Genomic DNA, 24,702 nt, shown 5'->3' on the forward strand with positions numbered 1-24,702 from the left:
AAAGTTTGGGCTGATTGATTCAAGTTCAGGTTTGAAGTTTATCTGCCAAGACAAAGGGGCCCCAACATGTACAAAGGCAAGAATACGTGAACAACATGGTGGGTTTAGGAAATTACTGAGGGCAATTCGGGACGGGAAGGCAACTGAGTGGGTGTGAGGCACTTAGGAGAGAAAAGGCTTTCGTTATAGTTGGAGGGTGCCGGGTCCTGGGCTTTGGAGCAATCGTGAGATTTGCATTTTAGAGCGATGACTCTGGCCTACATGGAGAGTGGAAAGGAGGTCTTTGGGGTTGCGCTGGGTCAGGAAAAAAAGGGTGGCCCAAAGGGGACCAGCACACTCCCTTTCTCAACATCCTGACTGACACTTGGCCAGCGACTAGCGCCTCCAGGATCTCTCCCGCTTCTCCTCCCCTTGGGCCCCGCGGGCGGGCAGGCGAGCCAGGGAGGCGAGGCAAGGGGTGGCCCTGCCTGGGTGGTCTCCTGCCCCGCCCCCTGCGGCGCCGTTACCTAGCAACGGATCCGGCAGCCGGGCTGCGGGTAATTTGCGGCCCCCTCAGCCAATGGGAGGGCGTCACCCCGGCCCGCTCCTTTTTCTGAGACTCCTGCTGCTTCCCGAGACCGGCAGTCGCCACCTTGAGCTGTGAGGTGCTTCTCAGCCAGCCCGTTCCACCCACACGCGGAGCCCACTCTGGACCACGGCCCACAGACCCAGCGGGACTTAGCGCCGCGGGCCTGCACCACCCCGCACCGCCACCCCAGGCTGCTCCTGTGCGTCTGCACCCGCGTCTCACCCGCGACCGCACGTCCGCGACCCCTAGGAATCCCCAGCCGAAGCCAGACGGCACAAGGGGCCGAGCTAGCCTATGGCCGCGCTCAGATAACGCAGGTTGGGGGCGTTCGCGCCCCCCATCCTCACCAGCATGGTTCGGCCGCTGTCCCTTGGAGAGCTGCCTCCAAGCTACACACCTCCAGCTCGGTCCGCAGCACCTCAGGTGAGTAAAAGAGAAGCTAGAAGAAGCGGGGTTGTGTCTGTCACTTGAACTTCTGCGGGGTGTGTGATGTTTACAGGTCAAGTGTTACTGGATCTGTGAAGACGAGTTAGAGCTATCAAGTGATGTGTTAGCTTATTTCTTACCGATCTACTGGGTTCGCCTCTGTGCCCAACTGACAGCTAGTGTGTGTGCATGGCTCATAACGCTCAAAAAAATGGGCATTCTCAGGTGTGCTTGTAGAGAAGGCACAGAGGAAGAGAGTTAAATCTTCAGTTTGAAGCCTCTATCTATCCGTAGCAGCTTCCTGCCCTGCATCCAGAAGTCAGGAAAGCAGGACTTGACAGAGAGAAGGGAAGGATTCTGCATTGTTACACTGACACCTGGCTGACCCTTCTCTTTCCATCTCAGATCCTAGCTGGAAGCCTGCAGGTTCCTCTCTGGCTTCGTGCTTACTTCCAAGGCCTACTCTTCTCCCTGGGGTGCAGGATCCAGAGACACTGTGGCAAAGTACTCTTCCTGGGACTGGTAACCTTCGGGGCTCTGGCACTGGGTCTCCGAGTGGCCGTAATTGAGACAGACTTGGAGCAGCTTTGGGTAGAAGGTGAGTTACACTGACCATAGCTGCTTTGCTATGTGGAGCTCATGACAAAAGTCAGGATGAGGAGCTGGCCACTGAGCCCCAGCGGGCCTGCCTGGTCAAGGATCTGGAAGGGCATCTCCCGATCAGAGCCTGTGTGTCTGGGCATGTTGGAGAATGCCCACCTCTCCCCCCCATCTCCCTCAGTGCCGTGAATGGAGCCCAGGGCATTATGCAGGCACATCTCTACCATCAAGCTGTACCCTCTGTCTCACACATACCTCTCTCACCCATAAATGGACACCTCTAGATGGTAGCACCCTATGAATAAGATTACAGAATATTTATCTTTGACTATGTATGTGTGTTTATTTCGCATTTATAGCTAGCCTATTTTGTTTTGTTTTTTTGTGAGACAGGGTTTCTTTGTGTGGCCCTGGCTGTCCTGGAACTTAATCTGTAGACCAGGCTGGCCTCAAAGATCCAGAGATCCACCTCCCTCTGCTTCCCCAGTGCTGGGATTAAAAGGTGTGTGCCACCAGCACTGGTGAGCCTTTTTCTTTTTTAATTGTACATCAGAGTTTAAGAAATGGAACAAGACTCACTTTTTTCAGTAGCCAAAGAAAGTAAAGTGTGTGCTGGGATAAGTTCCATACAAAACAGAGCAGAGTGTAGTCACGTTGTGTAAGAGAAGGCAGGGGGAGACCAGGAAACTGGAATTGAGGACTGCCATTCTAGCTATTCAAGGGGTTGAGGCAAGAGAATTGCTTTCAGTCTAGGAATTCAACAATGACCTGTCTCAGAGAGACAGAGACAAAAGGACAGCCAGAAGGAAGATCTCTAGGGATGTAGCTGGTGGCAGACTGCTTGTCTAGCATGCCCAAGACCCTAGCTAAGTTTGATCCCTGACACTGGGAAGGGGGCAAGCCAGAGGAAAAAGAAAAGTTAGGTCTGGAAGGATAGGAACCCTTGATCAAACCATCTGTCTGGACTTCTGGGTAGAAATCTCAGGCACCCAGGCCCCTGCAGCCATGTAGTGGAGACGTAGCCTGGACTGCACTCTAAGGCAGGGTCAAATGAGATCAAATCCCCACTTCCCAATGGAAGCATTAAGCAATTAATAATTTCAGCATGCCTCTGTTCTTCCCCAATGCCCGGTTTCATATGTCGGCGGTTTGAGAAAGTCAGGGCCTACTCTTGTTCTCCCTGGGAAATCTGCATTTGTGGCCTCCCCAGACCTCCCCAGCCCTGGCCCACACCCAAGGCAGGTCCCAGGTCGCAGTCTCACACCCTTGAGTTATTTCAAATGCTGGCAAGTCCTAGGATACAGAGCAGATGTTTCTTGGAGCCTTCCTGCATCTTGGGCTCCCACACCCCATCTCCACCCTCCCCCCAGCCCTCTGCAGACTCTTAAGCATTCACACTCTTAAGACAGCCCTAGGGTCCACAGCAGATGTTTCTTCCTGCCTGCCAGCCTGCCCCCAGCATCAGGACACACATGTGCATACACGCATATATGCGTGCGCCCACACAAACCGCTGCTGCTTGGGTGGTCCCAAATGACTTTTGAATATCCTGCCACAATAAAGTGAGTCTCCCTCCCTTCCCTTCCTCTTTCTGCCTTCCACAGATCTTCCCCAATTAAACACTGCTTGAACATCCACATTGGCTCATCTCCCTCCCGCCCTCCATCAAAGGCAGGGCTCATCCCTGCCAGGTCCTGCTGTTGTTAGGAGAAAGAGGATGGTAACTGACTCCTAGGCTTTAGGGGCTACAGCCTCCCCGGGTCAGGTGGGTGACCTTGACCTTGGGATCCTCCTTTGTGTTCAGATTAGTAGGATCACTGTCTTAGCAGTGATCCCGACATGATCTTTTTTTCTCTGTAGCTCTGTAGTTGAGTCTCCTCATTTAACGCCCTTCCCAATGAGGAGCTGATCAAGTTGAGAGGCGAAGAGACTTTCTTGTTTCTGGTTTTGCTAGGACAGAAGTAGGGGAGCAGAACCTCAGTTAGCAGAGTTTCCTGAATTTTTTTTTGGGGGGGTAGGCAGTGGCTAGGGATCAAACACCACTACCTTGGTCAACTTAAGACGAAGGGGCTCAAAAGTAGATAGTTATGGGACTGGGAAGACAAGTTGATGAGGAAAGTGCTTCCTGTGCAAGCCTGAGAACCCAAGTTCACATCCCCAGCATCCACGGAAAAGCCAGACATGGCAGTGCACGCCTGTAACCCCAGTAGTGGGTGAGCAGGACAGGCAGATTCTGGGACTGCCACCTAGTCTCCCTGAAACCATGAACCACAGGCTCAGGCAGATACCTTGTCTGGAAAAATAACGTGGAGGGAATAGAAAGAGGTCTTGGTAGCTAAGAGCATTTGCTGTGCAATCTTGAAGACCAGAGTTCAGATCCCAGCACTCATGTGACAAACTGAGTGTCACACACACACCCGTAACCCCCAGCATCAGAGGAATGGAGGGTCTCTGGGATTTGCTGGCTTCAGGCCTAGCCAAAAACAAAAAAAACAGCTTGGAGGAGACAGACTCCTGATCCTCTTCTGCCTTCTTCATGTGGACACAGGCATGCACACCTGCACACACACACTCAAAAAATGACAAATGATAGCATGGAGCCTGACTGGAAGATAAGAGCAGCCAGCCAATGGATGTGAGGGCAGGAGGTGATCACGCACCTGTTGGTGGAGCCAGCAGCAGCTCAAAGCTAAATACCTAGGAGCTGGTCTCAGTTCTCACTCATTACTGGTCCCCCCTCCCTTTCAATGTCTTACACAACTAACCCTTCCTTCCCACCCCCGTGATGGTGCCAGAGTTAAGACCTTTTCAATCTTCCGAAAAACACACTAATTATATCATTAGGAGTCCTTGTAGCCACATGAAAGAGAGAAGGGGGTCCATAGGACAGGAAGGAAGGAGGCTGAGGTTTTATTCTTGTAACAGGAGATTTGGCAATAGAGAATTCCGGGTGATTAGTCTGGCAGACATCAGCCAGGACCCAGGTTCTTTTTTTCTCCGCTGTCTTCAGCACATCAGACCTGTCCTCGGGCTTATCCCAAGAAGCTCCTACTCCTGGACATGGTGACACATACAATCCCAGCACCAGGGAGATGGAAGCAGGAGAATCAGTAGTTCGAGGCTAGCCTCAGCTACATAGTGAGTTCAAGGCCAGCCTGGGCCAAATGATGATGATGGAGGAGTAAGAGGAGGAAAAGACAAGGAAGCTAAAGTCATTTCTGGACATGTGTAGAAGCAGAGGCAGGAGTATGTTGAGAGCCAGCCAGGGATACATAGGCAGATCCTGTCTCCTGTAGTCCAGGCTGGACATAAACTTCTTCTTACTGGGGGATAAGCTTGATTCTCCTGCTTTTGTGCCCTTCTTTTTTTTTTTTTTTTTTTTTTTTTTTTTTTTTTTTTTTTTGATTTTCCAGACAGGGTTTCTCTGTGTAGTTTTGGAGCTTGTCCTGGAACTCACTCTGTAGCCCAGGCTGGCCTTGAACTCACAGAGATCCGCCTACCTGTACCTCCCAAGTGCTGGGATTAAAGGCGTACACCACCACCGCCCACCACCACCACCACCACCACCACCACCCAGCCTTTTGTGCTGAGAGTACAGATGTGTGCCACCATACTCAGTTATATGTAGTCCTGGGGGTCAAAGGTTGGCAAGCTGAGTGATCTCCCCACTTCTGCATCTCTTTAAAGTGATGAAGGCTGGACCTGTTTGCACAGGCCAATAATCTCAGTTACTTGGTTGGCTGCGATAGTTTGAGGACTTCCTGAGCTACAGAGTGAGTTTAAGACCAGCCTTGGCAGTTTATTGAAATGGTGTCTCAAATTGTCAGGACTGGGGAGGTGGCTCGGTGGACAAAGTGCTCACTACACAAGCCTGTGCCTCTGACTTCCAATTCCCAACACCTGTGTGAAGGCCCTGGGGCGCACCTCCATAACTCCAGCCCTGGGGTGACAGAGCAGACTCTGTGGATCCTAGGCCTCATTGGCCAGTGATAGAGCAAAAATGTGAGATCCAGGTTCAACAAGAGAGGCTGTCTCAAAAAACGGAGAGTGATAGAAGAGGACACCAGGGTATTAACCTCTGGCCTGCACACATTATGCACAGAGCACACACACACACACACACACACACACACACACACACACACACACACACACACATGCACACACAGGCACAGGCACATACACAGGCATGCACACAGGCATATATACACATACATGCTTAGAAGTACTGACATATGTAGCCTAGGTTCTATACTGTGGAGGATGGGTGGGTTGATGGATGGATGGATGGATGATAGATAGATAGATAGATAGATAGATAGATAGATAGATAGATAGATAGATAGATAGAGTGAAAAAATTTTTGAGAAACCTCCAAGACAATTTCCTGTTTACTTGCCAAGATTATATTACTGGTAAATCCTTCAGTTAGCAAAATACAATGTGATTCTGTGATTGGCACCTCAGAAAACGTATTTTTGCCCTGTGGTGCTAGAGTGAAATCCAGGCTTCCTTAATCAGTGGCCTTTCTGAGGATACCTAGTAAAATCAGTCATCTAGCCAAGAAGCTAAGGAAATGAATCAGCCTTGCCTTCCAATCTGCCTCCACATCGCCCCCTGGGGTACACAGAAATCTGGCCAAGTGAGTCCTGTCCCGCTTGGGCTTGGGGCCTCCTACCAGATCCTGCAGGGGCTGGGCTCTTCTGTGAGCCCCCCACACACACTCCAGGCCCTCCGCTGTCTGATCCAGTCACTTCTTCAGCTTTGTTATGTCTCTTCCCTGGCTCACTCTTTTATTTATTTGGGTTTTTTTTATGTGCATGGGTGTTTGTCTACGTGTATGCCAAGTACCTTCAGAGGCCAGAAGGTATCAGATCCCCTGAAGCTGCAGTTACAGACAGCTGTAAGCTGCCATGTAGGCGCTGGGAATTGAACCCGGGTCCTCTGAAAGAACAGCCAGTGCTCTTAACTGCTGAGCCAACTGTCTAGCCCACTAGCTCTCTCTTAGCAGTATCAAAACCCTAAACCTTTAATAGTGCACAACACTAGATTCAGGTCATCTGAGGTTCCTGTCTCGATCACAAGACTTGAGTCCCCACATAGCCCTTAGGCCCTTACAAACAAAATTTTTGGACTAGTGCTTGTGAACATTAATATGAAATAATATACCAAATTACACTCCATGTTGAACCTCTATAATCCAGCAAATGCTGTCCGTTTTAAACATTTGTTGATTTAGTAGATAGTAATTCATTGCCATTTAGCTATTCAAACGGGATCTTACACAGTAGTTCAAGTTAGCCTTGAACTCAGCAGTCCTTCCTCAGCTGCTTACGTACTGACCTTAAGTACTTGGCTACCTAAAAAATTTGAGGCCAGCCTGGACTACCTGAGGCCCCATTGCAAAAAACAAAAGGCTTGGCAGGGTGCAGAGCTGAGGTCTAGTTCAGTTGGTAGAGCGCATTTCCAGCTCTCGGAAAGCCCTGGTCGGTTCCCAGCACTGCATATAACCAGGCCTGTTTATCTCTGTAGGAGGCAGGAAGATTATTAGTTCCCAGTCATCATAGCAACACAGCAAGTTCAGGGCCATCCTGGGCTACATGAGCCCTTCTCTCCAAAAAAAAGAGTAGTGGATTAGGGGCTGTACCTAAGGACAGAGCCCTTGCCTGGCATGTGCCAATGGAGTTAGGGGAGAGTGTACACTGACTAGCCAGTTATATCCCCGTTGTAAAGGAACAGCCTAGCAGATGCACTGATTTTCTGTTGTCCCGCCTTCCTGCTGCTTTCCCAGCCGTCCGCAGTCATTTCTCCCCCTGGTTTCACCTCCGTTTTCTGTCCTGTCATTTCTCTTCCAGCAACTACTGCCTACAATTCCATGTCTGCCCTCTGGGGTGCAGTCATCATCCCTAGGTCTTTGGTGTGCCTTTATTCTAACACTACCAAGGTGGCACGCTCTGCCTCTTTTGTTGTTGTTGGTTGGTTGTTTGGTTGATTGTTTGTTTGTTTGTTTGTTTGGTTGGTTGGTTGGTTGGTTGTTTGTTTTGTTTTTGTTTTTTTGGTTTTTTTTTTTTTTTTTTTTTTTTTTTTTTTTTTTGGTTGGTTGGTTGTTGTTTTTTTTTTTTTTTTTGTTGGTTTTTGTTGTTTGGTTGGTTGTTGTTTGGTTGGTTGGTTGGTTGGCTCACTGTGTAGCCAGGCTGTTGTGAACCCATGACATTCAACACCAATCCTCCTGCCTCAGCTTTTGAAGTGCTGGACTTGCAGGGGGGAGCCTCCACACCCAGCCTTATTTAACATGAGCAAACTGGGCTGGAGAGATGACTTGGTGGTTAAGAGCACTGGCTGCTCTTACAGAAGATCCAGGTTCGATTCCCAGCACCCATGTGGTGGCTCAAACCATCTGTAACTCCAGTTCCAGAGGATCTGACCTCTGAGGGCCCCAGACAGGCACCTGTTGCACATACATACATGCAGACAAAACATTTGTGCACATAAAATAAATAAACCTAAAAAAAATCTTTTTTTAGTGTTTTAAAATAAATATATAAAGGTGAGAATTGAGGCTGAGAGAGAGTAATTTGTCAAGACACGGAGTATCAGGGCTGGAGAGATGGCTCAGAGACCTCTGCTCTTCCAGATGTCCTGAGTTTAATTCCCAGCAACCACATGGTGGCTCATAACCATCTATAATGCATTCAAGTGCCCTCTTCTGGCCTGCAGCCATAAATCCAGGCAGAACACTGTATACATAATAAGTAGATCTTAAAAAAAAAAAAAAAAAGACATGGCGTATCAGAAGAGAGCTTTGTTCTTATCCCCAGACCCACCACTGCCTTCTCCCATGGACAGTGTGTTCTCTCTGTGCTGACGTTTGTCTTTTCTGTCCGCATTTTATCGGGAGGATTCTTTAGTCTTGCTCGTGAATTTTAAGTTGTCTGTGTTCTCTCCCCGCTTTCTTATCACGTCTACCCCAGCTTCTTCCTTCTCCCTGGCCTCCATGTCCTCACTTACAGGGGTCTTTCTCCCTGTCCTGTCCTCCTTCCTCCCATGTGGCAGCACTAACCTAAGCCTGGTGGAGTGAATACTGCGCTGTAGACTGGGGGCAGCAGTGGGTGGGGAAGAAGAGTGAACGGCCTGGATAGAAAAGCAGTGGCCAGGGCTGGAGAGGTGGCTCAGAGGTTAAGAGCAGTGGCTGCTCTTCCAGGGGTCCTGAGTTCAGTTCCCGGCAAGCTCTGGTGCCCTCTTCTGGCCTGCAGGCATACATGAAGGCAGAACACTGTATACAAAAAGAAGATAGATAAAAAAAAAAAAAAAAAAAAAAAAAAAAAATAAACAAAGCAGTGTGGCCATACTCGACTATTCATGAGGGATGGATGGCATAAGGGGCTGAGCATGCGTAGAAATCTGGGTGAGTGAGGAGAGCCTGTGGTCTTGAAAAAGAGATTGGCTACTGGGAATGGTGACCTACACTTTTAATCTCAGCACTTGGGAAGTAGAGGTAGGAGGACTCTCCCAAGTTTGAGACCATCCTGGCTACGCGTTGAGTTCTAGACCAGCCAGGGCCACAGAGTGAGGGGTAAAAAAAAACAAAAGCAGGGAGCAGGTGAAGGTGGATTCCTGAGGGTGACAGTGGCCAGCCAGAAAGGCCTCCAGGCAAGTAGAAGCCAAACTGAGCCTGAGAACAGACCCAATCCACAGTGCCCTGCTGTGGCCCTCACCCTCCTCCAAATCATAGGTCATATCGCCCTCAAAATGTCCCTTCCTAGTGTGGGAGGTTGGTGGGGGGGACACAGACGGGATAGGAAGACAACAAAAATATCCTTTCCTTTCTCAAGTCCCACTTGTACAACGTAACTCCATGGGTAGCATAATGTAAAACTTGAGGGATGCTGGGATTGAGAAAAGCCAAGGCAGGCATGGCTCTCAGTGAGGCCCAGGAATGGGGTCTGGGTCTCTGGCCCTCCCTGATTTCACCTCTTCAGGCACGGAAGCCAGGGCCTATCTTGAAGTGTGACACTGGAGACTGACTCTCCCCCTTTGCCCATGGGCTGCAGGGTCCATCTTTACCAGATGCTGCCGTCACCGCCCTGTGCCCCTCACTAGAAGCAGCCTCTCCTCCTCACAGGCCCCTGTGGGCCTCATCGTCCTGCCCAGCTAAGCAGAGTGGGGCTGAGGGCACCTTACCTGGCTGTTGCTATAACCCTGAGAGCCCAGCCCACACTAATATTTCCCTTTTGAACCCAGGGCCATGCACATCCTGTGCGGGCACTCTACCATTGAGTTACACCTACTCAAATCTTCAAGCCTTTGCTTTGAACCCCACCAGTCTGGGTCATGCTGAAACTCTAGACCACCATAGATAGAGTCCTGCAGCTGTGGCTTCTCCACGTCCCAAAAAACTGCAGACTAAGAAGAGGGCAGGCCGGGCGTTGGTGGCGCACGCCTTAATCCCAGCACTCGGGAGGCAGAGGCAGGCGGATCTCTGTGAGTTCGAGGCCAGCCTGGGCTACCAAGTGAGTTCCAGGAAAGTCTCAAAACTACACAGAGAAACCCTGTCTTGAAAAACCAAAAAAAAAAAAAAAAAAAAAAAAAGAGGCCGAAGATTGCTGGGGCAGGGGCTGTCCGTCTGGGCAGTAAGCCCACCAAGGAGAAGGCTGAGACCCTTCCACAGCATTCCTGGCCTGGGGGCCCTCAGACATTTGGGAACCCCATGTCCCAGAGCTCTGGCCCACCTGGGCCCCTCCCCCCAGCCTTTCTCTTTGCTCTGGCAGTGGACAGCCGGGTGAGCCGGGAGCTGCATTACACCAAGGAGAAACTGGGGGAGGAGGCTGCCTACACCTCTCAGATGCTGATTCAGACCGCACGTCAGGAGGGGGGAAGCGTCCTCACCCCCGAGGCCCTGGGCCTGCACCTCCAGGCAGCCCTCACAGCCAGTAAAGTACAAGTGTCACTTTATGGGAAGTAAGTCTGGCTGAGCCCCCGGGAGGCTGGGCACGATGCATGCTGTGGAAGATCTTCTACCGGTCACCTGTGCCCTGGCTGTTGCAGGTCCTGGGATCTGAACAAAATCTGCTACAAGTCAGGCGTTCCCCTTATTGAAAATGGAATGATTGAGCGGGTGAGTCCCCCAGACTGTTCCCAAGTGCTGGGCAGAGGCACTGTGGAAAGGCTCAGGGACTCCACTGGGGGTGGGGATGTTGGGAGGATTGCAGAGGGCATCCTAGGGGCGGGACTAATGTCACCTGGGGTGTCCTTGGCAGATGATTGAGAAGCTGTTTCCATGTGTGATCCTCACCCCGCTTGACTGCTTCTGGGAGGGAGCCAAACTCCAAGGAGGCTCTGCTTACTTGCCGTGAGTGCTGCCCAGCCCCTGGAACCCTGTTTCATCTCCCGCCAGGGACTTCCCCCTCCCCAACCCCCCCACCCCGCACACAGAAAGGAGATGTGTGGGGGCCATGAATGAAAAGGATGATGAGAGCCTTGCCAACAGGAGCAGCCTGGGCTGCCCAAGGCTCTCCACCTGCCTCTCCTCACCGCTGAAGGGAAAGAGGGCCTGTCTGCTTTAGACAGAACACAGACCCTCAGGCAAAGATCTCTAGAGACTTTCCTCCTCGGGGAAGCTGACTGTCAACTGAATTGTTGCTTGGACTAAAAAGAAAGCCTGTTAGATGCGGGTGCATGTCTGGACATAGGTTAGAACCAAGGGTCAACTTAGTGTAGACTAGTAAGGCTTTTCTGGACCTGTCCACACATCAGTCACATACGTTCCAAGGTCTGTCTCAGCCCTTTAGTGGCCAGAGCTCACCGCAGCAGCTTGGTAGCAGAGGCAACCCAAGCCTTGCTCACTCTCCTCATGGAAGAGGTCCTCGAAGTGAAGCAGGGGCCCACAGCAGCAGTCGGGGGCAGGCACTGATTTCTGACCTTCACTAACCGCCGGCTTTCCCCAGGGGCCGTCCTGATATCCAGTGGACCAACCTGGATCCCCAGCAGCTGCTAGAGGAGCTGGGCCCCTTCGCCTCTCTGGAAGGCTTCCGGGAGCTGCTAGAGAAAGCACAGGTGGGCCAGGCCTACGTGGGGCGACCTTGTCTGGACCCTGATGACCAGCACTGCCCTCCCAGTGCCCCCAACTATCACAGCAGGCAGGTGGGTTCCCGCCAGGTCTCCTGAGAACAGACAGTTTCCCAACCTTCTTTCTTCGCTGTGTGTTTCTATGTTCTGAGAGGTGTTCTGCCCACCTCCGTTTTCTGGAAACACACACACACACATACACACACACACACACACACACACACACACACACGTTCTATTCTCATTCACCTCTCAAGAACCCTCAAGTAGCACAAAAATTGCCACCACCGCTAACTACGCCTTCTCCTTCTCCTCCCCCCCTCCTCCTCCCTCCTCCTCCCCTTCTTCCCTCCCCTCCTCTTCCTCTCCTCCTCCTCTTCTGTAGGTGTGTGTGCCTGAATGTGGGTACTAAGTACATGTGAGTGTAGGTACCCAAGGAGACCAAAAGTGTTGGATCCTCTGACCTGGAGTTGCAAACAGTTGTGAGCTGCCTGACCTGGGTGCTGGGAACCAAACTTGGTCTCTTGGAAGAGCAGCGAGTGTTCTTAACCTCTGAGCCAGCTCTCCACCTCTCTCCTTTTTATTTTGTTTTTCAGTATTTTGTTTTATTCTTTTTCTCTTTGTTATTGTGTGGTTTATTTGTTTTTGAGGGGCAGGGGTAAGACAGGATTGGGAGGGGGTAAGACAGGGTCTCACTATATAGCCCTGGCTGGCCTGGAATATACTGTGTGGAGACTCACACACAGAGACCCACCTGCCTGTAGGCGGATTTTTCGGCAAGACTGTCTGCTCCCCAATAATGACATGGAGATTTCGTATTAATTATGAAATCTTGGCCTTAGCTCAGACCTGTTTCTAACTAGCTCTTATAATTAAATTAACCCATATTTTTAGTCTGCATTCTTCCATGTGCTCATTACCTCATCTCCATTATGCCCATCCTGGTTATCTCTGATCTGGCTGGTGACTCTGCCTTTCTTCTTCCCAGCATCCAATCTGCCCAGAAACCCTGCCTAACTATTGACTGTTCATCCTTTTTTTTTTTTTTTTTTTTTTTTTTTAAGATTTTTATTATTTATTTATGTATATGAGTGCTTTATCTGCATGTACAACTTTATGCCAGAAGAGGGCATCAGATCCACTAGAGATGATCGTGAGCCACCATGTGGTTGCTGGGAGTTGAACTCAGGACCTCTGGAAGAACAGACAGTGTTCTTAACCACGGAGCCATCTCTCCAGCCCCCAGCTTTTTTAAAACCAACCAGAGTGACATGTCTTCACAGTGAACAAAAAGATTATCCAACACCTGCCTCTGTCTCCCAAGTGCTAGGATTAAAGACTACACCCTGCTTTTAGTCTTATTTGTTTTTTAAGGTTTATTTGGGGAGGCAATATACATATATGGGGTTCCTCTGAAAGCCAGAAGAGGGTGTCAGATCCCCAGGAGCTGGAGTTGCAGGTGGATGTGAGATGTTGAGTGTGGCTGCTGGGAACCGAACTCTGATCCTCTGGAAAAGCTGGGGAGCACTCGTAGCCTGCTGAACCCCTCTCCAGCCCTCGTTTCAGGCTTTTGCAATGGGATCTTTCTATACAGCCCTCAATGGCCTGAAACTTGCAACGTGGATCGAGTCAGCTCAGACTTCCGGCAGGTCCCCCTATGTCTGCCTCTCCAGCACCAAGACACTGGGTGTTCAGCTGCTGTACACAGCTTCGTCAGAGTTCCCTGTAGCTCCGGTTGGCCTCTAGCTCACTGCGTAGTTTAGGATGGCCTTGAACTCACGATCCTCCAACCTCGACTTTCCAAGTGCCAGGGTCACAGATGTGTGCCACCACACCCGAGTCGCTTTCCATCCACCTTCTCTTCCTTGTGGGCTTTTCCCCAGATCAAGTCTCTCTGCAGCCAGGCCGTCTCAACTCACAGTGGACCTCCCTCCTCTGCCTCTTAAGTGCTAGGGTTGTGACCGTGGCCACCATTAGGAACTGCCTGTCCTTCTCTAAAGTCAGGGCCAGACCTTATCAAAGTAGACTGGACGGAGCTAGGCGTGGGACACACACCTTTGATCCCAGCACTCCGGAGGCAGAGGCAGGTGGCTTTCTTGATTTCAAGGGCTATCCAGGGCAACACAGTGAGACACTGTCTCAAAAGTATTACTACTAAAGCCTGGCGGTGGTGGTACACACTTAATCCCAGCAGTCAGGAGGCAGAGGCAGGTGGATCTCTGTGAGTTCAAGGCCAGCCTATGTCTACAGAGCGACTTCCACGATAGGCTCCAAAGGTACACAGAGAAATGCTGCGGGCCGCAGGAATATATCATAAGAGCTCAGCTGGTTATGGCAAAGTCACTACCTGGAGGAATCAGGGAATTCCTCCAGAGGAAGCCAAATCCCAAGGAGTTTTTTGGTGTTACTTGGCTTGTTATATATCAGCTGTATTCTGTTATAAAAATCATGTGTGCCTTCATAGTTTTCCCAATTGACTTTTCCCTAAGAAGGGCTAACAGTGTGGACTGATCACTCTCTGGACATACACATTCCAGGTATTTGGAGAACTGCCTTAGGAAAGACTTCCTCTGGAATCAGATATCTCCCTTGGCCACTTTCAGGGACTAGCAGTAATAACCGTCCACATGCAGGTCTCCTGATTTAAGGTAAATTCCACAAGGAGACACTGCCTAGGTCAGGTGGATGTTAAGTAATAGCTTTACACAATTTAGCTCGGACCCTCCTTTCTTACATCCTTACTAACTTTATAGACCGCTAACTCCTTACCTAACCACTTCTAGGAATACTTAGATAACCTTCTGCGCTGACAGCTATGCTCAGCCAGAACCCCAGTTCAAGCCTCCCTGTAATTATCATGATTGGCAGCATCCGGTCAGGTCCATCCCCAGATGGAGGAAAGTACCTTATCAGAGATACCTCTGTACTCTCTAAGAACAGACAAGCATCCAGGCTACCTGTTTGAGAAGGCCTGGCAGATGTGCCAATTAAGCTTAACTTCCTCCTTTCCCAAATCTTACCTCTGGTTCCAGATCTCCCTTTAACTATCACCAGAGGCATCTAGCTGTACACAGGTTGCCTAGCGACTGAGCACACTTTCCCCCACCCTGCAGAAAAACGGCAGATAGCTTCGACAGATAGGAGCCACAGGAAAAAAGAAGACAATTTTATTTTCTCCCATTGACCTAGCAACTTACAGATTCTTAACATTTTCTACTAATCATGTTTAAGACTATAGTTGAGCACATAAGATCCCTCTTCTTAGATTTTACCCGAATTCAGCCTTTAGTTAATTAATTTCCCCATTGGTCACTTCCCTTTAGGGTTGCAAATGATAATTAACGGTTATTGCCTCTCAATGTGATTCTTATCACCCCTCCGTTTGACCCTGGAAGCCTGGCTTTATATACCAGGACTTCCAGGGCAAGAGGACAGAGAAGAGAAAAGAGTATGGGAGAACTAGATGGGTAAGAACTTGCAAGGAACAAACTGAGAAAGGAAAGAACTAGATTGAAGGGCTAAAAGAGAGTACTAGAGGAATGAGATGGAAGATGAGGAAGAGCCAGATGGGGAAGTCCTAGCTGGGTAAGAACAAGGTGAAAAGGACCTAGATGAGGCAGAATTAAGATAGAACTTAAGAGGGAACAGTAAATAAACAGAGAGAAATCAGGCAAGAAAGGAGCTAGGCACGAGAACAGAACTAAAGCTGTGTATAAAGGATGGTATGCCAGAGGAATTAAAGCAAGTGGACAATAGAGCTCGGTGTGCTGAGATTCTATTCCTGAAAATAGTCCTCGCTGTTAGTAGTTCTCTCTCCTGAGCCCCTGGGATGTATAATATTAAGGCTGGTCCTTCTAATATTATACAAGAAAGAAACCCTGTCTCGAACCCCTCCCCCCCAAAAAAATACTACTACTAATAACAACAGAGATAGATTATACAAGGAAACCAAGAACAGAAGAGTCAGGGCCAAGAGCGTAGCTCTGTTGGCCGAGTGCTTGCGTAGCATGCCTGAAGCACTGGTTTCAATCCCCAGCACCACATAAAACTCATAAAAGAGGACATGATGGCTCATGCCTGTAACGCCCGCACTCCAGAGGCGGAAACAGAGAGATCAGAGGTGCACACAGTAAAGGAGTCAGGCCCACTGAGTCCTGTGTTCACACATGGGTCCTAGAGGTGCAAGCCCAGAGCTTCATCCAGTTTTAGGTGTACACACACACACACACACACACACACACACACACACACACACATCCTGACTGCTGGGTTTACAGATGTATATCACCGTGCTGGGCTGGATCACACTACTACCTCTCCTTTGTTGTATGTGGTAGTAATGGTGATTGAATCCAGAGCCTTGTGCATGCTAGCTAGGCAAGCGCTCTACCACTGAGCATCATCCCTGGCCACCTAGAGCTCTAAGTATTTCAAACCCTCTCAGGGCTGCTGAGATGGCTCAGCAGGTAAAGGCACTTGTCACCGAGGCTGATGACCCAAGTTTGATTCCCAAGACCCACATGATGGAAAGAGAAAAGCAATTTTCAGAAGCTATCCTCTGACCTCTGACCTCTGCATACATGCCATGACATGCTTGCATGTTCACACACATGCGTACATGCACATAAATAGTATAATTTTTAAAATTCTAAAGACTTGCCAGTCGGCAGTGGTACATGCCTTTAATCCCAGCACTTGGGAGGCAGAGCCAGGCGGATCTTTGTGAGTTTGAGTCCAGCCTGGTCTACAGAGCGAGATCCAGGACAGGCTCCAAAGTCACACAAAGAAACTCTGTCTTGAAAAAAACCAAAAAAAAAAAAAAAAAGGGGGGGGGGCTGGAGAGATGGCTCAGCAGTTAAGAGCACTACTTGTTCTTCCAGAGGTCCTGAGTTCAATTCCCAGCAACCACATGGTGGCTCACAACCATCTGAAATGAGATCTGGTGCCCTCTTCTGGTCTGCAGATAGAGCACTGTATACATAATAAATAAATAAATAAATCTCTAAAAAAAAAAAAAAGAAAGAAAGAAAGAAAAGAAAAAAGAAAAAGAAAAACAAACAAAAAATCTAAAGACTTAGAAACCTCTTTCTGTTCCCCTCTAGGCTCCCAATGTGGCTCGAGAGCTGAGTGGGGGCTGCCATGGCTTCTCCCACAAGTTCATGCATTGGCAAGAGGAACTGCTGCTGGGAGGCACAGCCAGAGATCTCCAAGGACAGCTGCTGAGGTCGGGCCTCCCCTGGGACTTGGTGAGGGGACCTGGGAATCCACACTGTAGTCTAGGCAGCTCTGGAGAAAGCACCCCACAAACCCACACTGACTGTTGAGGCCAGCTCTGACTCCCAGTCCTGTACCCCCAACCAGGGCAGAAGCCTTGCAGAGCACCTTCCTGCTGATGAGTCCCCGCCAGCTGTATGAGCACTTCCGGGGCGACTACCAGACCCACGACATCGGCTGGAGTGAGGAGCAGGCCAGCACGGTGCTCCAGACCTGGCAGAGGCGCTTTGTGCAGGTCAGTGTGGGCCGAGAGGGAGAAGAGCTCTCTGAGGCCGTGCCTTCCTCCTGTCCGCGCACACACTCACCCTGTCTCTGCAGCTAGCCCAGGAGGCTCTGCCTGCCAATGCATCCCAGCAGATCCACGCCTTCTCCTCCACCAGCCTGGACGATATCCTGCTCGAGTTCTCTGAAGTCAGCGCCCCCCGTGTGGTGGGAGGCTATCTGCTCATGGTGGGTCCTGCGTCTAGCAACCTTGCCTCCCCTCCTGCGGGTTTCCACCCTGGAAATCCCCGCCTGAGATTGTGTCCTGTCCCCACAGCTGGCCTATGCCTGTGTGACCATGCTACGGTGGGACTGTGCCCAGTCCCAGGGCGCCGTAGGTCTCGCCGGGGTGTTGCTGGCGGCCCTGGCAGTGGCCTCAGGCCTTGGGCTCTGTGCCCTGCTTGGCATCACTTTCAATGCTGCTACTACTCAGGTAGACCAGGACCGGGGGTCAGCCTTCGGGGGGGGGGGGCATCTCCAGGCTGCATGGTTCCTCCAGATGATTGATTTCCCCCTTCTGCCACTCCAGGTCCTGCCCTTTTTGGCTCTGGGCATCGGCGTGGATGACATATTCCTGCTGGCTCATGCCTTCACAAAGGCCCCACCTGACACCCCTCTCCCAGTAAGGACACATCCAGCAGCCTGGGTCCATCTGAAGTTCATCAAAGTGGCTAAGAGCCTCTTGGTTTGAGTAATCTTGTCTGATTGGCTCATTAACCTTCTTGTGCGTTCATCTCCCATATAGAAATGGGAGTAGGGGCTGGAGAGATGGTTCAGAGGTTAAGAACACTGACGTCTTTTCCAGAGGTCCTGAGTTCAATTCCCAGCAACCACATGGTGGATCACAATCATCTGTAATGAGATCTGGTGCCCTCTTCTGGCCTGCAGGCATACAGAACATTGTATACATAATAAATAAATGCTTTAAAAGAGAGAGAGAGGAAGAGAAGAAGAAGAGAGGAAGAAGGAAGAAGAAGAGAAGGAAGGAAGAAAGAAAGAAGGAAAGAAAGAAAAAGAAAGAACTGGGAGTAACAGTAGCAGTGTTTATGCCCTGAGGGTTGGCACAGAATGAGCCATGTCATTCCAGACTTAGAACAGCACATGCCCGTTCCCAGTACCTGACAACTGTGGACTGCTGTGGCATCAGAATTCCATTTCTGCCAAGTTTCTGAGCCTCCCCTACTGTCTTGAAGTCCCACAGCCCTCCCTGTGACCTGAGAGTGTGTCCCTGCTCTGTCCTGGCAGGAGCGCACGGGTGAATGCTTGAGGCGCACGGGCACCAGTGTCGCACTCACGTCCATCAACAACATGGTCGCTTTCTTCATGGCTGTCCTGGTCCCCATTCCTGCACTGCGGGCTTTCTCCCTCCAGGTGAGGCCTCATGGATGGGCAGGTGGGGTAGGGTGGACATGGAGCACCGAGCATGCCTCATCCCGCCGTCATCCCTTCCTGTCTCCCCAGGCAGCCATAGTGGTTGGCTGCAACTTTGCAGCCGTGATGCTTGTCTTCCCAGCCATCCTCAGCCTCGACCTGCGCCGACGCCACCGCCAGCGCCTGGACGTTCTCTGCTGCTTCTCTAGGTGCTGGCCCCGTGTGCCCACCCTTTTCCCTCCTCAGCCTCATCCTAAACCGTCCCCTCCCCTGCGCCTCAACGTGTGACTCATCTGCTCCCCTCTGACTCTTCCAGCCCCTGCTCGGCTCAGGTCATTCAGATCCTGCCCCAGGAGCTGGGGGACGGAACAGTACCAGTGGGCGTCGCCCACCTGACGCCACGGTGCAAGCTTTTACCCACTGCGAAGCCAGCGGCCAGCACGTAGTTACCATCTTGCCTCCTCAAACCCACCTGATGGCCCCACCTTCCGACCCACTGGGCTCTGAGCTCTACAGCCCTGGAGGGTCCACACGGGACCTTCTAGGCCAGGAGGAGGGGACAAGGCCGAAGGCAGCCTGCAAGTCCCTGCTCTGTGCCCACTGGACTCTTGCCCATTTTGCCCGCTATCGGCTCGCACCCTTACTGCTCCAGACACAAGCCAAGGTTAGTCCAGGTGCGGCAGAACGGTGACTCGGCTTGTCTGGCTCCAAGAGGGCGGAGGGCTGGAGGGCAGCCCTGGGCCTCCTGCTTAGTCCCGGTTTCCCTGCAGGCCCTGGTGCTGGCGTTCTTTGGGGCACTTTTGGGCCTGAGCCTCTATGGAGCCACGTTGGTACAAGATGGGCTGGCTCTGACAGATGTGGTACCTCGGGGCACCAAGGAGCATGCCTTCTGAGCGCCAGCTCAGGTACTTCTCCCTGTACGAGGTGGCCTTGGTGACACAGGGTGGCTTTGACTACGCCCACTCCCAACGCGCCCTCTTGGACCTGCACCAGCGCTTCAGCTCCCTCAAGGCCGTGTTGCCCCCACCCGCCACCCAGGCGCCCCGCACCTGGCTTCACTACTACCGCAGCTGGCTACAAGGTGAGAGGCCAAGAGACCTGCACCTAGGGATGCTGCAGAGCCAAGTCTTCAGAGCCGTAGGCCCATCCCGGCCCATCCTGTGTACCTCCAGGTATCCAGGCGGCCTTTGACCAGGACTGGGCTGCCGGACGCATTACCCGCCACTCTTACCGCAACGGCTCTGAAGACGGCGCCCTGGCTTACAAACTGCTCATCCAAACCGGGAATGCCCAGGAGCCTCTGGATTTCAACCAGGTAAGGAGTGGGCTGACCGGTCAGAGCACTGGTGGGCTCCAGACCGCACGGCCCAGGCCTCGAGCCTTCTCTGCCTTCACAGCTGACCACGAGGAAACTGGTGGACAAGGAGGGACTGATTCCGCCAGAACTCTTCTACATGGGGCTGACTGTGTGGGTGAGCAGTGACCCCCTGGGCCTAGCAGCCTCTCAGGCCAACTTCTACCCCCCACCTCCCGAATGGCTGCACGACAAATACGATGTCACCGGGGAGAACCTTCGCAGTGAGTGCTGGGGGAGCTCACCCGGAACCTGGTCCCCGGGCACGCGGGCCCCGACCTTCCACCTCCCCCGCACCGGTCCCTCACCCGCCCTCCGTTCCTCTGTCCTCTCCACAGTCCCAGCAGCCCAGCCTCTGGAGTTTGCCCAGTTCCCCTTTCTGTTGCATGGACTCCAGAAGACTGCAGACTTCGTAGAGGCCATCGAAGGGGCCCGGGCAGCATGCACAGAGGCAGGCCAGGCAGGAGTGCATGCCTACCCCAGTGGCTCCCCGTTCCTCTTCTGGGAGCAGTATCTGGGGCTGCGGCGCTGCTTCCTGCTGGCGGTCTGCATCTTGCTGGTGTGCACCTTCCTGGTCTGTGCTCTGCTCTTACTCAATCCGTGGACAGCCGGCCTCATAGTGAGTATTTGCAGGGTGGAGAGGGAGAGACCCCAGTGGCACCCACCCTGCCCTGTCCAGCCCAGCGCTCTCCTGCCGGGAGCCCTGGGTAAGGCCTGCCCTCCACAGGTGCTGGTCCTGGCGATGATGACTGTGGAGCTCTTTGGTATCATGGGATTCCTGGGCATCAAGCTGAGTGCCATCCCTGTGGTGATCCTTGTGGCCTCTGTAGGCATTGGTGTTGAATTTACAGTTCACGTGGCTCTGGTAAGCATAGGCCCTGGGAGGAAAGGTCAGCCGATCAGTATTTAACAAAAATGGTGAGATCACCTCTGTGTACTAAGAACTATCTAAACAGTTAAACTGGGCATAGAGGTTGCACACATTTATTATTATTTTTTAACCAGGCGGTGGTGGCACATGCCTATAATCCCAGCTCTTGGGAGGCAGAGGCAGGCAGGCAAATCTCTATGAGTTCTAGGCCATCCTGGTCTACAAAGCGAGTTCCAGGACAGCCATGGCAGGTACACAGAGAAACCCTGTCTTGAGAAACTAAAATAAATAAATAAATAAATAAATAAATAAATAAATAAATAAATAATGATTTATTTAAATTCATTTTGTGTGTATTAGAGTGAAGGTGTCAGATCCCCTGGAACTAGAGTTATAGACAGTTGTGAGCTGCCAGGTGGGTGTTGGGAATCAAAGCCAGGTCCTCTGGAAGAGCAGTCAGTGCTCTTAACCACTGAGCCGTCTCTCCAGCCCCGGTTACATACCTTTTATCGCAGCGCTCAGGAGGTAGAGGTGAGCAGATCTCTGTGAATTGGAGGCCAGCCTTATCTATGAATTGGAGGCCAGCCAACGTTGCATAACAAGGCCCCGCCTAACAATGAGAACAACAAGAATTGGCAGGGCCAGAGGCAGGCACAGTGCCTCGGACTTGTCCTTCCGTCATCTTCCGGTAGACAGAGGCAGCGGGCACGCCTTCAATCCCAGCACTAGGGAGGCAGAGGCAGGCCTGGAGTTCTCTTTTTGGTTGTTGTTGGTTTTGAGACAAAGTTTTATTATGCAGCTTCGGCTGCCCTGGAGCTAGCTCTGTAGGCCAGGCTAGCCTCAAACTCTGTAGCTGGGAATGACTTTGAACTCCTAATCCTCCTGCATGCAGTTATACAGATGTGCGAAACCACGCGGGGCCCAATTCTTTCATCAAGTGTTGACTGCTGTACTACTTACAACCTTTTCTTTTCTTTTTTATGTACATGAGTGTTTTGCCCACATGTATATGTGCACCATGTGCATGCCTGGTGCCCACAGAGATCAGAAAAGGGTTTTGGATCCCTGGGTGTAACTGGAGTAACAGATGGTTGTGAGCCGCCATGTGGGTGCTGGGAATAGAACCCGGGTCCTCTGCAAGAACAGCAATGCTGTCAATCACTAAGCCATCTCTCCAGCCTTAATAATGACATCTTAATTAGTCCAGATGGCCAGTAAATGCGTAAACAAATGAGGGCCACATCTGTAGTGAGAAAAAACCAAAGGCCTGTTTGAAATGGCGTACGGGCAGAATGGAAGGAGGGAGGATAGGAAGCATTATTTCCCCTGAGGCAGTCTCATGTCATTTAGGCTGACCTACCACCCATATGGCTGGGGATGACCTTCAACTCCTGATCCTCCTGCCTCTGCCTCCTCCGTGTCTGGGTTCAGCACCATGCCTGGCTTCAGATTGCATGGGTAGCGATGTGGGTATGAAGGAGGGATTCTAAACAAATGTGTTAGAGCCAAAGAGGGTCCGGGACTCCCCCGAGCTTCGCATTCACGAGCCAGCTGAAGCACCAGCACACCACTGAGTCTCCACAAACAGCATCCTTCTCCCGACAGCCCCATAATAATAGATTCCAAGAACAGTGTAGTAGCTGGTGTAATAGCACATGTCTGTAATCCAAGCACTCAGGAGTCAAAAACAACAGGATCAGCACAATTTTAAGGGCAGCCTAGTATACATAATGACCTGAAAGACCTTGTCTAAAACAAATAAACAAATAACCAAACAAAAAAAGCAATATATGACTAGGGCATGGTGGGATACACCTGCAATCCCATACTTGGTTGGTGGAGGCAGGAGGAGTTCATCCCAGCTATGTAACAAGTTCGAGGCCAGCCTGGTTCACACAGTGAGTTCCAGGATAGCCAGCGATACACAGGGAAACCGTGTCTTGAAAAAAAAAAAAAAAAACCTACCCTGAAGGCAAGCATGGCGGCACAAACCTCTGTGTCCAGCACTTGGGACACAGAGGCAGACAGATCTGTCTATATAGCGAGTTCCAGAACAGCCAGGGCTACATAGTGAGACCCTGTCTCAAAAACAAACAAAAAAGCTACCCTGAGAAGTACATCACCATGTTGTCCATCCTCCTGGGCCAGGAGTTGGCACACTTTTTTTATTGCATATTTTTAATTTTGAGGGAGGAGGTCTTCAGAGGACAATTACAGTATCTAGTTCTCTACTTCCAGTTTGTAGGTCCTGGGAATTAAATTTAAATCATCAGACTTGGCCGCAAGCACCCATATCCACTGGGCCATCTTGCTGGCCCCATGCACACTTTTTTTGTAAAAAGCCAGGTAGTATTCGTTTCAGACTCTGGCAAGTGACATAACCTTACCATCATAGCACGAAAGCTGACTGACCGAACACCATTGACACCTGCCTGGGCATTGCTGTGCGGCCAGACACCTCTAATGTTACCAAAGTGGACACAACCATGCTTCCAGAACACTCCCCTGAAGTTAGTTCACCTGGCCTTCTGTAGGGGAAGACCTGGGTGCACCCTGGAATGGATAAATAGACACTGGGGACATTGGATGAGCTGGCTGTGGTTGGCAGAAGAAGAACCCCAGGACTCTCTCCCTAGGGCTTCCTGACCACCCAGGGGAGCCGGAACCTGCGGGCTGCTTGCGCTCTGGAGCAAACTTTTGCCCCTGTGACCGATGGGGCCGTCTCCACGTTGCTGGGTCTGCTCATGCTTGCTGGCTCCAACTTTGACTTCATTATAAGGTACAGGAGGCTCAGGAGGAGGGGACTACCCACCCTGCCTCGGGCCTGGCCACTGACCCTCCCCCCCTACCCCCCCCCCCCCCCCCCCCAGGTACTTCTTCGTGGTGCTGACAGTGCTCACCCTCTTGGGCCTGCTCCATGGGCTCCTGCTGCTGCCTGTACTGCTGTCCATCCTGGGCCCCCCACCACAGGTAACAAACTCTCCCCCTGTCCTTCCCCTAAGGGACAGGGTGGTAAAGCAAGGGAAGGGACAGACCAAATGCCTTCGGCCTTCGGAGGGACCGGCCTTAGCCTTTCAGAACCCAGAGCAGAGGGTCTGCCTGGCCTTACAGTCCCGTATCGTGAGCTCTGACGGGAGCCCGGCCTGTCCACAGTAGTGGGGATCTCCATGAAGGGGCTCACTGGGCCTGGGGTCTCTTCCAGGTGGTACAGATGTACAAGGAGAGCCCACAGGTCCTGAGCCCCGCAGCTCCACGGGGAGGCGGGCCCAGGTGGGGCGTGCCCCCCACCCTGCCCCAGAGTTTTGCCAGAGTGACTACCTCCATGACTGTGGCCCTCCACCCACCACCACTCCCTGGAGCCTACATCCAGCCAGCCTCCGAGGAGCCCACGTAGTCCCCCGCTGCCACCCTGGCTGCTGCCAGCAGAGCAACCTCAGGACTGGAGGTTAGCCACTGAGGAGGACCGGGTCTAGCCACTGAGTGAAAAGAGCATCTGAATCGCAGAGACCCCCGTGACGTCACTGGGAAGCAATGGGTGGGGTGGGAGATGCACGATGGACCCCTGGAAGGCCCTGGGGTGCTCTCTGCACCTCCTCCCCTGACTCGGCCACCCCACACTTACACCCAAGAGAACCGCTACTGCTTGGCTGAGAGCGTCCTAATACACAGGCCTCAGGGGACGTCTGTGTGTCCAGGTTGGGGTGAAAGGCGCATTCTAGCTGCAGTGCAGCCCTGTCTCGTGCCCCACACAGTCACCTCAGCGGACCAAGCCTGGGGGTGCTTAGCACACTCTCCCAGGCCTGGCCCTTCACTGCTTGGTGACTCCTAAGGAGGCCTTCTGTACCTCTTCCCATCTCCTGCCATATAAATTATTTATACGAAGATGTTTATTTTTGTATATAGATGCTATTG

At 51.6% G+C, this 24,702-nt stretch overlaps 1 protein-coding gene across 1 annotated transcript; it reads left to right on the forward strand.

Moving 5' to 3' along the window:
* The first annotated feature begins 478 nt into the window (after positions 1-478).
* On the forward strand, positions 479-24,702 carry Ptch2 (patched 2). The gene is given in 24 exon segments (XM_028893227.2): positions 479-991; positions 1,400-1,592; positions 10,363-10,552; positions 10,640-10,709; positions 10,852-10,943; positions 11,539-11,734; positions 16,762-16,883; positions 17,021-17,168; positions 17,252-17,383; positions 17,472-17,627; positions 17,724-17,816; positions 18,440-18,565; positions 18,656-18,774; positions 18,882-18,961; positions 18,964-19,229; positions 19,336-19,454; positions 19,456-19,646; positions 19,738-19,880; positions 19,963-20,143; positions 20,258-20,538; positions 20,647-20,784; positions 23,427-23,569; positions 23,661-23,760; positions 23,993-24,702. Coding segments are annotated over 24 exon segments (3,543 nt in total). The 5' UTR covers positions 479-919; the 3' UTR covers positions 24,185-24,702.

This window comes from Peromyscus leucopus, chromosome 2 (assembly GCF_004664715.2).
Source record: "Peromyscus leucopus breed LL Stock chromosome 2, UCI_PerLeu_2.1, whole genome shotgun sequence".
Lineage (NCBI taxonomy): Eukaryota > Metazoa > Chordata > Mammalia > Rodentia > Cricetidae > Peromyscus > Peromyscus leucopus.